Source organism: Cupressus sempervirens, chromosome 4 (genome assembly GCF_028749045.1).
Source record: "Cupressus sempervirens isolate cs-2001-9-10 chromosome 4, ASM2874904v1, whole genome shotgun sequence".
Taxonomy (NCBI): Eukaryota; Viridiplantae; Streptophyta; class Pinopsida; order Cupressales; family Cupressaceae; genus Cupressus; species Cupressus sempervirens.
Genome location: NC_143121.1, coordinates 246,879,812 through 246,896,332, shown reverse-complemented (window position 1 = coordinate 246,896,332; position 16,521 = coordinate 246,879,812). Strand labels below are relative to the sequence as shown.

Sequence of the window (16,521 nt, the reverse complement as noted above, 5' to 3'; positions counted from 1 at the left end):
CAAATGTATATATTTATTCTAATAAATTGTAAATGGTTTTTAACATAATGAATTCAATGTTTAAGTCATATATAACAGTTACTAAGACTTCATAATAAGAATCATAAGATATGATTTATAAAGAGATTTCAACAGAGTTAATAAAAAGGTTTGAAATGTGTATAAAGCACAAAAGAATACTATTAAATTAAGTTGTCAATAAATGTTTGATGTTCTGCGCTGTTAAATTTGAAGGACCACATGAGTAACAGTGATGTATAATTGAAAAGAATATAATCTTTGTATATTTCATGCCATCTTTATCACAGTACTGCAGTTCAATATTGTCCACGCGGCCAAAAACGAGCGAAATCCAACGGAGGTACGTGATTTCGTTCCCTCGCACAATCATGGTCAGCTTGTTTCCATTTCGTTGCATCAGACCGTAGTCCTCTTGAAGAAAGGGACAGATACTTGTCAAAAGATTCTTTATCACGGAGAATGGTTGAAAACTGTTAACGTCAATGATGTGATACATTTTGTGCACGTTTATATAATACCTGAGCACCGCCATTGTTACAATTATATCTTCCCTGTGAGCGCTTCAATTCTTTGATTGCTCGTGTGGGCATCAGTCTGTTACAGTACCTGGAATCCTCGGGTTATTCAAGCTGAGGAGAAAGCTTGGGTTTGAGAATCAAGTAGTGACAATAGGACTGAGTTGGGGTTTTGTTGAATTTTGTATATGAAAGCATCTGGTGTAGTAGATTATGTCAGAGATGGGATACGAAATCGACTTGGAAAAGGGCGGAGATGAACTTCGTCATGGAGACGTTAAGCAACCCTTGTTGAATCATGAAAAACGGAACAGCAATTATAAGAGTTGTAAAGATCGTAAGAAGATCTCTGATATCCAGGGCAGTGCTGCATTTGCTATTTTCTGCACTGCAATTGTGGCATTGGGGTCTATCCAGTTTGGGTTCTGTGTAAGTTTTTCCCGCCATTTGCCTCCGCATTCTTTATCCTAGTAAATACCCAAAAGACAATAATATGTCCTTTAACCATGTCCATGAATTTTACTGGCTAAGCTGTACGATTTGTCATCTTTGTTTATATTAGTAACCGTTTTTCTTTCTAAAGCAAGGGAACTGTTAAAATCAAGAATATGGAGAGTCACTGTCAAACTGTTAGGCGGGATTGAATGTTACTATTGTTATATGAAGCTAGATTTCTGTTGTTTTTGCCCACGCAACTAAAATTTCACTGTACTAACGATTGTAGGTCATATTTAGTGCTTGGTATTTGATTCTATCAAAGAATGATGCTGAGAAAAGCTAATAAATTTGTTTCATTTCTGTGCCTTACGTTCTTTTCTTAAAATAGATGATAAGCTGTCTTAAAATTTCTACACTGTAAATTGAAGCCACAAGAATGGTAGAGGCCAGAGCAAACAAACGACCAGCAAAAGGAGCTGCAGAAAATAGAGTTTTTGAGTTGGAGGAGTTATGCTGGATGCAGTAATAGGAAAGGCAAAAAAAAATGTTGTGGCTTAGGCCTTGAAGGTTTATGAGCAAGCAAAGAACAATGGTGAGAAGAATAATGTAATGTACTGTGGTTTCCGCTTGGCGTAGGTGGAAAATAGCCGTACTTGATTTTAGGCATACGGTGTAGAGAAAGGTCGTACGGCCTGTTGTTGGGAGAGGGAGGCATATGGAGGAGAGAGATGTGAGCAAAGGTGGAGGGAGAGTTGAGCTATACGGTGGAGGGGGACGATCTATTAGGGTAAGTCATACGGTGTAACGGAAGATGTCCCGATGGAGTGCAGAGGTTATGGGAGGGGTGTGCAACATGCGAGGGAGGAGATGGAGAGGGACCAAAGTTCCATACAGAGATAAGGTAAAGAGTGATGTACGGTGAAGCTTGTGGTCGTTCTGTTGGTAGGCCGTATGGGCTGAGAGGGTGGAATTGTCGATGACAAAAATGCTTGGAATTGTAAACATTGAAATGTATATGAATCATCCACATATGCACAGAATATTCGCAAAACTCAGAAATGCATGTCAAAATAGAGAAGTAACAATTTATTGCCATAACATTATATTCGCGAACAAAGATGGCGTCCAAATTTGCCAGATCCAAGCAAAGTAGTACAAAGGATGAAATAGGGTGAGAGTTGAATACCACCGAAACCATGAGAGCCAAGTAGGGAAGATCTACACTTCTAAAATGGCGAGACAGGTGGGGCTCCAATGGAATTCATGATACAAAGAAAACTAATTGGAATTGCATGCCTAGAACAACCTACAAACTGGCCTTATAAAGGTCTTCGAGGAAGCTTCCCGAAGGTTTACAAAAGTACCGACAAGCTATACAAAACAAAATAAAGAGTGGGCCAGAGAGATAAATACATTGATTGTCGGCCACATAACAAAAATGATTATTTGATAATATTGGGGACGTCACAGCTCTCTTGGCCCAAAAATTGCTCGCCCTTAAGCAATTGTAGACTTGGATGCTCTAGAATTTGCTCGCCTTCCCAAGTGGGGTCCTCAACCAGAAGATCCTTCCATTGTACCAAAAACTCCTTAATGGTGCGAAACCTGAGCCTCTTTTCTCAAACCTCTATAATCTCAGCTAGCTCTAAAATCAATTTCCCCTCTTCATCAATGGGCGACAATTCCTTCAACACTATGACACATTGTCTAGTTGCCTTCTTCAGAGATGACACATCAAAAACATTATGGATTCAACTCCCTTCTGGAAGCTTCAATTTGTAGGCTACTTCTCCTACCCTTCGAACCACTCTGTATAGTCCGCAGAAGCATGATTATAACTCCTCCTTACCAGATGACATCAAGTAGTATTGTCTATATGGTTGAAGTCGAAGGTATACCAAATCACCAGCCTCAAAACTTCTCTCTACCCAGTGTCGGTCAACATACATCTTCTATTGGTCTTGAGCCCTTTGTAAATTTTTGTCGAGAGATGTCATGATATCTAAACTCTGTTGGAGCCAATCTTTAGCCATCGATGCATGGTTGTTGCCCAATGCCAAATCCATGAATGATGAAGGTTCATAACCATGCAATTCTTTGAAGGGTGCCATGCCTATCGACATTTGATAGGTAGTATTGTAACAATGCTCACCCAAATGTAACCAACAAACACATGCCTTCTACTGAGCTGAAACATAATTCCTTAAATATCCCTCCAACTATTTGTTCACAATATCCGTCTATCCATCTAACTGTGGATGGTAGCTCGTACTTTGTGACAACTCTGTCCCTACCAACCTAAATAACTCCATCCAAAAAGTACCAAGAAAATGGCTATCTTTGTCACTATATTCCCCGGGAGACCATATAAGGGGAAAACCTCACGAAAAAATAACTCTACAAATTGAGATGCCTAGTATTCAATGGAGATGGCAAAGAAATGGGCATAAAAACAATCAACCATGACAAAAATGCAATCCTTGCCTTGCACTTTGTGTAGCCCAGTGATGAAATCCATCGAGATACTTTCTCACTTCTGTTCATGGATTGATAGCTGTTGAAGAATCCTTGCTAGTAAAGTGTGCTTGGATTTGTTTTGTTGGCAGGTAGAACATTCCTGTACATACTGCAAGATATCATTCTTGAGGCCCTTCCATGCAAAGCGTTTGGATCTTCCTGTAGGTCTTTAGGTATTCTGGGTGTCCGGCCAAAGGTGAGTCATGCATCTCCTTCAAAATTCTCTCCTTCATTGTGGACTTGGGAACCAAATAGATAGTACCATTGTAGTAGATGATGATGTCTGCCACCTTATACCTATCATCTTGCACTTGACCATCAAAATGTGTTCTTGGAGTATTAAGCCAATAGGTGTTCCTTCCAATCTGTTGAAATCTCGGACAAAGAACATACAATAGGCCTTCTTGATAGAGCATCAACCACTACATTATTTTTTCCCTTCACATACACAATGCCAAAGTCAAATGCTTAGATTTTGCTCACCCACTTTTGTTGTAGTTCATTCAAATCTCTCTACTCCAAGAAACATCTCAAGCTTTTGTGATTTGTTTGCATGACAAATTTTGCTCCAGCAAGATACTGTTGAAACTTTTTAAGTGTGTGCATGATGGCGAGCATCCATAGATGAAGTATAGTCACTTTGCTCCTAATAGCTTCCAACTCTCAAATGCAACGAGGTGACGATCCTACATCAACACTACCTCGATGCCTTCTCTTGATGCATTACATTCCAAGATGAAGGATTAATTGAAATCAGTTAGTGCCAACACCAAACATGAACTCATGACTTCCTTTAACTTGTCAAAGATATGTTACGCTTTCTCATCCCAATAGAAAGATCCTTTTTTTGTTAGGTTTGTTAGCAGTGAACAAAGTTGAGAGAACCCCTTGATTAACCTTCTATAATAACTACACAATACAAGGAATCCATGCAAATTGGAAAGAGTCTTGGGTGGCGGCCAATCCAAGATGGCTTGAATCTTTTTCTGGTGTAATCGAACCCCTCGATCACTAATGATGTGCCTTACATACAATATCTCTATCATTTCGGATTCACATTTGGATCTATTAGCTAATAGTGATTGTGACTCCATGATCTCGAGCACTTCATCTAAATACCTCAAATGTTCGTCCCATGTCTTACTCTAAATAAGTATGTCATCAAAAAACACTAGTAGGAACTTTCATAGTTGTTTGTTGGAGATGTGGTTCACGTATGACTAAAAAGTGGTTGGAGCATTAGTCAAACCAAATGGCATGACCAAGAACTCATAATGACTGTAGTGACAACAGAAGGCTGTCTTCTCCACATCATTCTCCCTCATGTGAATTTGATGGTAACCGGAATGAAGATCTATTTTAGAAAAGTAGACTGCAATATGTAACTCATCCAACAATTTGTCAATCCTAGAAATGGGGTTCTTGTTTTTTATTGTTTTCTTGTTCAATGCACGCTAGTCCATGTATATTCGAAGGGTTCCATCCTTCTTAACTAATACTACTGACGATGCAGAGGGGTTGGAACTAGGACTAATTCATACTTTCTCTAAGATTTCTTGGATCGTCTTTTCTATCTCATCGTTACGCCTAGGATGGCAGTAGGGTGTAGTGATGATGAGTTTGGCTCCTTCCTCCCAACTCAATGGTGTGCTCAAAATCCCTATGTGGAGATATGTCAGGAAGGATGTTAGTGAAGACTATATTGTGCTTATCTAACATAGCTCATCATCCTTTTAGTCAGTCTATTGGCCCTTCATTGATTCTGTTGAGATCAAACAATGTGTTTCCTAGACAATGTCATCATGTTGAAAAATGATTTCCATCAATTGTGTTGAGATTTCCTTCGGCCCTCTATTTGACATTCCCCTAAGGACCACCTTCTTTCCATCCACTTCAAATGAAAACTCCATGTGTTTGAAACTTTGTATACTCATCAAGAGTTTCCATCCATTGGATGCCCAGTATGACTTCCATGTCATCCAAATCTACTTCAAAGAAGTCATTTGTCATCGTATGGTTTACCATGGTAATGCTAAGTTGTGGGACTAGATGGGTACATGATAGGAGGTTTCCTCCTGCTACCTTGATTTGGAATCCTGCATGCGCCTCCATAGCCAGACCTCTTCGTTTCATGAGTGATGAATTAATGAAATTAAGTGTAGCTCCATTTTCAAGCATGACTATGACCTATTGTCCATGGAGAGTGCCTTGTACCTGAAAAATAGTACATCTACAAGTGTCAACAAGAGCAATGGTGCCTCTGTGACATACCAGTGCAACAATCCTCTCTACATGGTTTGTGTTAACCTCCTTGGGAACTTGTTGACCATCTCCTTTGATTTTTGGTTCCTCATCCTCTTTGTTGTTAGAGACCACTTCAATTTAGTGGACCTTCCCCTTTCCTAAGAATTGGTGCCCTAGTTTTCACGACTCCTTACAATTAAAACTGAGCTTCCTCAAATCTTGTCTCGAAGCTTCATCCATTGACTGCTTCTATGGAGGGGGCTTGTTGTCTTTTTCTTTCAGAGCAAGGGGCAGCTTGGTGTGTGAATAACTTTTGGAAGAAGTGGATGTTGCCATGTTCCATGCCTTCTTGATTGTTGTCACAAGTGTGTTGGGGTTAAAACCTTTCACCCAACTCTTCAAGGGCTTGATTAATCTATCCATGAATAAGACAACAAGTCTTCTCTTTGAAATGTTTGTCACTAGTATTGATAACCTTTGAAATTTTGTAATGTAGCTCTCCACTGATCCAAATTTCTTTAGTTGTGCTTCAGATCCTTTCCATCAAAGAAGTCAGTCTCTCTGTGAAGTCGGCATATGAAGTGACTTGATCACAATTGATGGTGACCATCCCATGGTGCCACAATTCATGAGAAATTCCTTCTAGGTGAAGCATTGCAAACTTGATTGCCTCTTCTTGAGGCATGGGGTTGAGATGGATGTATGTATCAACATTCTGAATCCATGCTCGTGTTGATGTATGCCCAGATCCATCAAAGCATGATAAGTTTATCTTGCCAATCTTTTGTCTAATGTCGTCATTGTAATTGCCCAGTCTCCTCGAATATCTCATCCACAAATTCACATAATCCTTGAAGGATAATTCTACTCCAAATCTAGCATCAAATCTTGTTAGAACTAATCTTGCATCAAGGAAGGTAGGTTCTCGTTACTCATTTTTTTCTAACCATTGAGGAAATGTTGGCGTTAGTAGTCAAGCGTGGGAGGGCTCTTTGTGTCCTCCATTTGTCCTTCCTTCTACCTAAAGTTGAAGGGTCTCACCAATTCAATTTTTCCCCTTCACCAACTTCTCCTTGAGGAGTTTTTGTCCATTCAACAAAGTTTCCCTCAATTGTTTCCTCTTGTTAGCTCCCTTAGAAGTTGCATCATCTCAGTGCTTGATTCACCCCTCCTTCCTACTAATCAAGATCTTGGCAACATCCAGTGTTACTAACAGGTTGGCAACATCACTAACTCTTATACCATTGTAATGTACCATGGTTTCCGCTTGGCGTACAGTGGAAAATTATTGTACTTGATTTTAGGCATACGGTGTGGAGAAAGGCCATACAATTTGTTGCTAGGATAGGGAGGCATATGGAGGAGAGAGAGAGGTGTGAGTGAAGGTGGAGGGAGAGTTGAGTTGTACAGTAGAGTGGGGAGGATTTTTTAGGGTAAGTTGTATGGTGTAAGTGGATATGTGCCAATGGAGTATTAAGGGTATGGGAGAAGTGTACAGTGTACAACAAGTTGTAAATGGGCATGATGGAGGGAGACTAAAGTTCTATATGGAGATAAGGAAACAAGTGATGTATAGTGAAGCTTGTGGTCGTTTAGTTGGCAGGTTGTATGGGCTAAGAGGATGGAATTGTCAATGACGGAAATACTTGAGATTATAAATATTGAAATGGATATGAGTCACCTAGATATGCATAGAATATTTATAGAACTCAGAAATGTATGTTAGAATAGAGAAGTAACAATTTATTGCCAAAACACTATATTTGCAAACAAAGATGGCTGCTAGATTTGCCAGATCCAAGCAAAGTAGTACAAAGAATGGAATAGGGTGAGGGTTGAATCCCACCAAAACCGCGAGAGCCAAGTAGGGAAGATCTTACACTTCCAAAATGGCAAGACAGACATAACTCCAATAGAATTTGCAATACAAAGAAAACTAATTCAAGTCCCATTCGTACAACCACTTACATACTGGCCTTATAAAGGGTTTCGAGGAAGCTTGCTGAAGCATTACAAACTATCAATAGGCCAATAGGCTATACAAAATAAAATAAAGAGTGGGCCTCAGAGATAAATACATTGATTGTCGGCCACATAACAAAAATTATTATTTAATAATATGAGGGACATCACAAATAAATACTAGCCTTGTGAGCAAGAGCTTTATCAAAAAGAGAAGCCAAAGACCCTAGGATTTACCAATGAATAAAATTGTCAAAAAATCACTTAATGAATTAACAAGATTATCAGTGAATGGAAGATCATAAAAAGTGATTTGTGAAGATTTTGTCAGAGGATTAAATTATAAGTGGGATGAAGATGTTGAGTCATGCTATGTTGATGAAGATGAAAACATTGAAGATTACAATGCGAGAGTTTGAAGATTATAGTGAAAAGAAACACAGCCTACCACAAGAGGAGGTCCAAGATGATCTTTCGATGGAAACAATATCCAATAGAGATGAGCCATATCTGATGAAGTTTTATTGGTTTTAGAGAATACAACCAACAAGAAGCAGCTAGAGATATGCCTTGAAAATCCTATAATTGATGAAAAGAGAGAAGAATACCAACTCTTTGTTTGAGGAAAAAGAGAATGATTTAAAGAAGAATCCATGGCATAAACATTCGACATATAAAGTAGGAAGCATCTATGAGAACTTTGAGTTCCCTTAACTTGATTTTTGTTTCTAGAGGCTTGTGTGTAGGAGCAATAAAAGGTTGGACAAGCGATCATGATGGCTTCAATGAAGGAATACTAAAGTGGGTCTAAAGCTGTGGTCCTATGGAGGAGTTTTAGGGAGGAAAAAATGCTACCAGATTAATTAGAATTTTGATTGGTATATGAAAATCTCTACTTTCTAGCTCATAATTTTAAGCATATGCATTTGGGATAGGGCTAAAAATTTCCCACTAGTTAGGAAAGTTTTTTTGTCACTTGTCAGTTATGTAAATTTTTTATAAAATTCGTGATACCATCAGGACCGTAAATTTTGAAATCTAAACTTCTAAACTCAACTGCACTAACAAATTCATAAGACCAACTGCCTAGCTTTTTTTAGGAGGCCCTCTTTGTGGGACTACAGCCTGCTTCCTGAAAAAGTGAACTGACATTTTGGTAGAAGACAATTTTTAGTCCAAACATTTTGGTACGCCCCTAGTTGGCCTAGTGGTGGAGAACTTGTACTCTTGAAAGAGAGGTCACAAGTTCAAATCCCACTGGGGGGTAGGGTATGTACGCCTCGTTTGTAGCACCAAGCGCCTCTCGAAAAAGAGTACGAGGTAGTCCCATATCACTGTCACCATATGTAAACCCAAAAACTATGGCACAATGTCGTGGACTATAAAACCCACTTACTTACTTACTTACTTACTTTATCCAGCAGCTAATGTGGAGTTTCTACAAACAAATATTGTTATTTAACCGAACATCCTTGCTCTCTCAGATCTATCCATAACCCCCCTCACAATCACCACGACATGTGGACAAATTCTTGTCAACCACTGTTTCATTGTAAAATTTGGCATACAATGAGTTCTTCTTGTTGAATATAGTATTTTCATTGATGTTAAGAAGATTGTTGATGTCAAGGGGATTTGATTCATGTCAGAGTATTTAAGGTTATCATTATGTACTGGTATTAGTGGTTCCTACATGTCTAATGCATTTATTGTGGCCTGAAAGTGTTTGTGTGGAGTTTCTAAGGTTTGTTGATCTGAGACTATATAATATATATGCATCCAATTGTACTGTTGATGATTGTGATACAACATTCTACTGCAATAAAGTATTTTGGCATTCGTTTGGAAGGTAAGTAAGGCTATACACGAATAAAAGTATTCCATAGTTTCAGAGAAAATGCTCTAGCATTCAGAAAGTTAGAGATGACATAGTGTTCACATTGCTAGTTCACTCACTGTGCAGAAGGTTTTGTTGGATCCGCCTAATGAGGTAACATGTGCCAGCTGGAAGAAGCATTTGAGGGTAGTTTGGGACCAGTTGAGTTCAATATAGAAGATATAAAGTGTTTTCTTACTCTCTATGTAATGATTTGGTGTTAGGGTGAGATGACTATTACACATTTGAATTAAGAATTTTATCCTTGGCCAACTTGCCGGTTTGTATTCAATAAAAAGAAATATAGATATTGAGAGGTGGAAGATGTGGTAATGGTTTTGATATTACTTTAAATATTGAGATTGAATTTAGCATGTACTGATTGACCCCCTCCCCATTCTCCTCTCTCACTATATATGTGCGCTTGACACTGCTTTGCCAACAGTCAATATGTCCTCTGTTTCTTTTATTTCTGAAGGGGTGACTGAGTTCTATGAAATGAAGTTATTGGTTGTAGAACTGTCTTTGTTTGGTTTGGAGAATCCATTATTTGAGAGCTTGTGAACTCTTCTTCTTCTGGATATTGTGTAGAATCCACTCTCTCAGACCTTTCCTTGTAACATTTTGGAATGACAGAAATTTTGTGGAGTTTGACTATCAAATTATGGATCTCACTTTCCCATCATGTTGTTATTTGTGTTTCTCCATGGACAGGAAACCCTTAATATGGATTACTTCATGAATCCACAATAGGGGAAAATTCAGATTGTTGGATGAGTTAGAGCTTGAAAAACAGCAACTCACAAATGTTTTCTTTTACAAATAATCTGCTGAGTAAATTACTAAATAGTATGAGATGCGGAATTTATCAGAATTACACGCAGTTTTAAATCATCTTACAACCAGTCTTGACATTTTTTCCAATCTACTCAATCTCAGTATTACCTGCTAGTTGGATTTGGTGATAGTTAACTTATTGCTTGAATTTTAATCTCTACAATTTCTTCGTACTGGAAAAAGTTTAGATGATGCATGTAGAGCTTCATTTGAAATCAGAGAAGAGTTTAATAGCGGATTTTTACTTGTTACCTCATCAAGATGTTGGTGTTATTGTAGCTTGGCTATTCGTCACCAACACAAAGTGAGATTATGAGCAGTCTTGGCCTAAGTCTTTCTGATGTAAGTTCTTCAGGGCCTATGGAAGAAGTATCAGTTCGATTTCTGATCTTAGTTTTACATGCAAAACAACATCGCAATCAGGATGAACAGATATATGCAAAAGGTGATTTCTTTTTTACAGTTTTCGATATTTGGATCGCTTTCAAATGTTGGTGCAATGGTAGGAGCAACAGTCAGTGGAAAAATAGCTGATACCATTGGACGGAAAGGGGTAAGCTTGGAATGCCACTAGACTAGATGCGTTCTTCTATACTCAAGGGCATCCCTCCGCTTCCAAATTTCTCTCTCTCCCCACAAATTCTGATCATTTCTTCAAAATTTTGAAAACAGGCATTAATGGTGGCTGCACTACCCAATATTATTGGATGGGTTGCTATCACTTTGGCACAGGCAATTTCTTTGCCCATCAAAGATTATCAGAAGTTCTGTGAATAAACTAAGGATTCTCAGAAGTAATTGCTATCCTTTGGTGCTGATTTTTAAATAAGCAATTCACTCATCTTTGACACATCTGTTTTTGGTTGCAGAATGCTTTATTACTCTATTTGGGAAGATTGTTGACAGGGTTTGGAGTGGGAGTTATCTCATTCACAGTAAGACAGACTATTTTCAGTCAAGCTTGTCAAGAGGGAAACCCCTATAGCGTGCTTTCTTGGTATGTTATCAATGTTAAAAACTGATCTCGTAATTAAGCCTTGGTGTTTTGTGCTACTACCGTCTGACCTTTTAGGTACCAATATATATTGCTGAAATAGCCCCAAAACACTTGCGGGGAAGTCTTGGCACAGTAACAAAGGTAAATGTTTTAGTAGTGATTACTGTCTCATACCTTAAAAGAGGTTGCAAATTTCTGCAGTGACCTTTTTGTGGCTTTCTGTGGAATAGCTCTCTATTACAATCGGCATACTGCTAGCATATCTTTTTGGGCTTTTCCTTCACTGGAGGTCTTTAGCAATTGCAGGTATTGGACCAAGAGTAATATAGCTGCATTTCAAGGATTTAAACTTTATTTATGTGCTCACTTTGAAATTCAAATTATGTATTGTTAGAGATCTTGATCTCGTTTTGATCTGTGGATTCTACAGGCATAATGCCCTGTGCTCTATTGATTCTTGGGCTTTTTTTCATCCCAGAATCTCCTAGATGGCTTGTGAGTTTTAACATTATTTATTCATTTCTGGTAATAAAAAGATTTTCAGCATTTCGTAACATAAAACAACAATTGCTGAAGATTCATCATTTCAAATATGCCTGTTACTGTGCAGGCAAAGATTAAAAGTCCATTGTATGAAGAATCATTGCAAACCCTTCGTGGCTCTGATGCTGATATATCTTCTGAAGCAGCTGAAATTAAGGTGACAATTTATTTTTTCATTTTTGGCATATGTATACCTGGGTTTCAATGAATAACGCTGTCTGAAATTTGCCTTTGTTCAATCAAGGGAATTACTATTTTAATCAACCTAAAACTTTTTCACGATTTAGAGTGTTGTAGAGACTAGCAATCAACAAACCAGTGTCAGATTGGCTGAACTACATAAACGAAGATATGCACTCCCTCTAACTGTAAGCCTTCTCGTCCTCACATCTGGAAAGGACATCAGAAAGAATATATATTATATCATTTTTGCTTTAATGGTGAGCATTTATGATCTTAAATTCACACTAACTTTTCTTTTGTCAGATTGGCATTGGGATGCTTTTATTGCAGCAGTTGGGAGGAATCAATGGCATTATGTTTTACAGCAGCTCTATTTTCAAGTCTGCTGGTGAGCATTATATATATAGAGAGAGAGATTCCAAGGAAAATATCAGTCGTTCCAGTTTTTACAGACTAAGGGTTCTTCCATGGTTCTTCTAATCTAACTAATGCATTATGCCAGAGACTAATAAAGTAGATAGAAAATTTTAGCCTATGTGGCTGAATTCTTTAAATATAGTTAACTAATTCCAATTTTTATGGTATCATGGAAGGAATTTCATCGAGCAATGCTGCATCCGTTGGGCTTGCGTGTCTTCAGGTTTTTTCTTAGTCCGGACTGAAAAGAACTAATTGTCATGCTCGATCCAAGTTAATTTAGTGATAATAAACTTTATTAATATAAATAATCTTCTGATACCATTGAATAGATAATCACGACTGCATTTACTGCATGGCTATTGGACAAAGCTGGAAGAAGGATCCTTCTAATGGTAAGTTTGAGGTCTATTATAAGACTTCGCTACCATAGGTTGGCCAAGTTGCGTTGTGATCACTAAAAACTGGTAAAAAATCATCGAAAGGAATTAATCTAGATTTGTTTTGAAATGGACAGGTCTCCTCTGGAGGAATGGCTATATGCCTTCTTCTTGTTGGTCTTGCCTTCTATTTGAAGGTAATCTTTCATTTATATTTATATTTTGAGATTTTCTGATTCGTTCATTTGGAATATACTCTTGTCATTCTAAATGGTTGAGTCTTGACTAAATGGTTGAGGTTTTGCAAATGGGGTTGCAAGCTTTGGGTTTAACCATGGAGAAAACTCCATAGTTAAGCATGCTCAGGCTGGAGTAGTATTCGGATTGGTGACCTCCCAGAAAGTCCCGGTGCTTCACCCCTATGAGCATCACCTAGATCCAATGAGTGCTAAGTGTTCCATTTATTCTCATGAGAGATGGGTTCATGTTGAATCACTACTCACGAAACACGAGTCAATGAGTTTGACCAAAAAATCATATAGTTAAATCCTGATAGCAATATCACAATTTGACTTGGTATGGAAATTATTTCCTACTTATCAATTGATGAGCTTAAGGGGCTTTCTAATGAATGGTTCATAAGGCACAACACTTGGTGAAGGTTTTGCAAATGGGGTTGCAAGCGTTGGGTTTAACCATGGAGGAAACTCTGAAGTTAAGCACACTTAGGCTGGAGTAGTACTGGGATGGGTGACCTCCCGAGAAGTCCCGGTGCTTCACCCCTGTGAGCATCACCTAGATCCAATGAGTGCTAAGTGTTCCATTTATTCTCATGAGAGATGGATTCATGTTGAATCACTACTCATAAAACACGAGTCAATGAGTTTGACTCAAAAATTATACAGTTAAATCCTAATAACAATATCACAATTTGACTTGCTGTGGAAATTATCTCCTACTTATCAATTGATGAGCTTAAGGCACTTTCTAATGAATGGGTCATAAGGCACAACACTTGGTGAAGGTTTTGCAAATGTGGTTGCAAGCTTTGGGTTTAACCATGGAGGAAACTCCGTAGTTAAGCACGCTCAGGCTTGAGTAGTATTGGGATGGGTGACCTCCCGAGAAGTCCCAGTGCTTCACCCCTGTGAGCATCACCTAGATCCAATGAGTGCTAAGTGTTCCATTTATTCTCATGAGAGATGGATTCATGTTAAATCTCTACTCATGAAACAGGAGTCAATGAGTTTGACTCAAAAATCATATAGTTAAATCCTGATAGCAATATCACAATTTGACTTGCTATGGAAATTATCTCCTACTTATCAATTGATGAGCTTAAGGGGCTTTCTAGTGAATGGTTCATAAGGCACAACACTTGGTGAAGGTTTTGCAAATGGGGTTGCAATCTTTGGGTTTAACCATGGAGGAAACTCTGTAGTTAAGCGTGCTCAAGCTAGAGTAGTATTGGGATGGGTGACCTCTCGGGAAGTCCCGATGCTTCACCCCTGTGAGTATCACCTAGATCCAATGAGTGCTAAGTGTTCGATTTATTCTCATGAGAGATGGATTCATGTTGAATCACTACTCATGAAACACAGTTAAATCTTGATAGCAATATCACAATTTGACTTGCTGTGGAAATTATCTCCTAGTTATTAATAAAAATATAGTTTCATTTGACTATCTTAAAGATATGTACATTTTTTTTAGCTCTGGAGTCATTCATTTGGAATGTACTCTTGCAATCTTATATGGTTACCTAATAGAAATACAATTTCACTGGACTAGATTATCTGATATTAAATATCAGCATACATCAATAATTATCACTCAATTCATAATTTTATTTTACAATTTTACAAAGCTAATTTGGATCGTTAATTTGCAGAGCCAATTCTCCGGAGACCAAACATTCTTCAGTGCTTTGGCATTAACTAGCCTACTAGCATGTTTGGAGTTGAACTTGGAAGGCATTTCATCTTGAAAATCAAAATTTTGTTTCACATTTTCTTCTTCGATGCTTTTAAGTTTCCACCTCAGGCATTATTTGCACCTTAATGATTGATTTCAAAATGTTTCAATGTAGGTCTACATTGTCTCATACTCCATTGGTATTGGACCCATTCCATGGATTATTATATCTGAGGTACTGTGCCTTAAGCATGTGTCCTAAGGATTATCATTTAACCCTTGAGCAAAATCTTGTGCAATGGATCAATAGAATCATTAAAATACAATACAATGATTATATTTGCCAAATATCTTCTTTAAAATCTTCTAAGCACAAGTGAACTAATGTATTAAAAAAAATTTTTGGTTCTTGATATTTCAGATTCTCCCAGTGAATGTCAAGGGGCTCGGTGGCAGTGTAGCAACTTTGATAACCAAGGGGCTCGGTGGCAGTGTAGCAACTTTGATAAACTGGTCATCATCTTGGATTGTGACCATGACAATCAATATGCTTTTAGAGTGGAGCCCTGCAGGTATAGTACTATAATCTTTAATAACAAACAATGTTTAAATCTTCTTCTTCCTAAATCATTGGAGCTCTCCAGGTATGATACTTTAATGCTATGTTCCCTGGGGACGCGTCCCCCCCAAAAAAACCAGCGTTTCGGGGACGGGGACGTCCCCATCCCGGAAATTTCATCGGAGACTTGCATCCATCCCCAATTTTTTAACACACAAAAAATTAAAAAAACTAAAAAAAATGTCACTTTTGCCGTCCCCATTTGCCGTCCCCCGCCGTCCCCAAAATTGACAAAAAAAAATGCCGTCCCGGTGTCCCCTGCCATCCCCGTCCCGAAAACTCGGGGGAACATAGCTTTAATGTCATCTCGCTATTCAAAACAAATAACAAACAATATTTAAATTTTCTTATTCCTGAATCATTAAGACTTGTATATGAAAATATTGATGCAGGAACATTTCTACTGTATGCTTTTATTAGTGCTTTGACACTGCTCTTTGTTGTGTTGCGTGTACCTGAGACCAAGGGTAGAACATTAGAGGAAATTGAAGCTTCATTCAGATAAGGTCTAGATAGTATTATATACCTCTGCATTCACGATCATTTACAAGCCAGGAGTTACTTCATGAAGACAAGATCTCTTGAGGGTAGAAGATAAAGTATTAATTTAGAAGTTAATTTTTGCTCACCAGTATCCCCTATGCATTTTATAATTAAGATTGTAGATTACAGAAGTAGAGAAATCTGGCATGCACTACTACTCAATCATATTGAGTTATGATAATATTTCCCCCCTCAAGTCAGTTGTAATATAAGAAATTTCCCATTTTCTGTGGAAGCAGGACTAGTTTTATATATTCATTGTATCATGCCATCTTGCCAACAGTCTTAAGATTAATTTTTTTTAAAATTTCATTTGTCAAATTATTAAGAGGTACAACAAAGAACTTTTAAAATTGATTGGCGTGAAAGAATTCAACTTCTTTTTAGTCCCAAGTCATCCTTAAATCATCATTTTTGCATACCAATGTTACTACTACAATTAATGTCAATTCCGTATACAATTAATGATCACAGTTAATTATCTGCACTTCACATCCCCATTTAAACACATTTAT

The 16,521-nt window shown here is 37.9% G+C and overlaps 1 protein-coding gene across 1 annotated transcript; it reads left to right on the top strand.

Annotated features, from left to right (window-relative positions):
• The first annotated feature begins 667 nt into the window (after positions 1 to 667).
• LOC149560930 (sugar transporter ERD6-like 4) lies at positions 668 to 16,258 on the top strand. The gene is made up of 18 exons (XM_089823703.1): positions 668 to 965; positions 10,690 to 10,752; positions 10,874 to 10,963; positions 11,083 to 11,142; positions 11,280 to 11,345; positions 11,483 to 11,548; positions 11,638 to 11,713; positions 11,838 to 11,902; positions 12,018 to 12,107; positions 12,238 to 12,318; positions 12,437 to 12,521; positions 12,727 to 12,773; positions 12,883 to 12,945; positions 13,068 to 13,127; positions 14,822 to 14,878; positions 15,020 to 15,079; positions 15,266 to 15,416; positions 15,856 to 16,258. The coding sequence occupies exons 1-18, from the start codon at positions 750 to 752 to the stop codon at positions 15,966 to 15,968; spliced, it is 1,509 nt and encodes a 502-aa protein (XP_089679829.1). The 5' UTR covers positions 668 to 749; the 3' UTR covers positions 15,969 to 16,258.
• Positions 16,259 to 16,521: the final 263 nt, after the last annotated feature.

Coding starts and splice junctions, on each gene's coding strand:
- LOC149560930 (XM_089823703.1), top strand. CDS start 750: ATGTCAGAGATGGGATACGAAATCGACTTGGAAAAGGGCGGAGATGAA. Junction 11,143..11,279: donor TTGCTATCACTTTGGCACAG/GCAATTTCTTTG, acceptor TTTTGGTTGCAG/AATGCTTTATTACTCTATTT. Junction 15,417..15,855: donor TTTAGAGTGGAGCCCTGCAG/GTATAGTACTAT, acceptor ATATTGATGCAG/GAACATTTCTACTGTATGCT.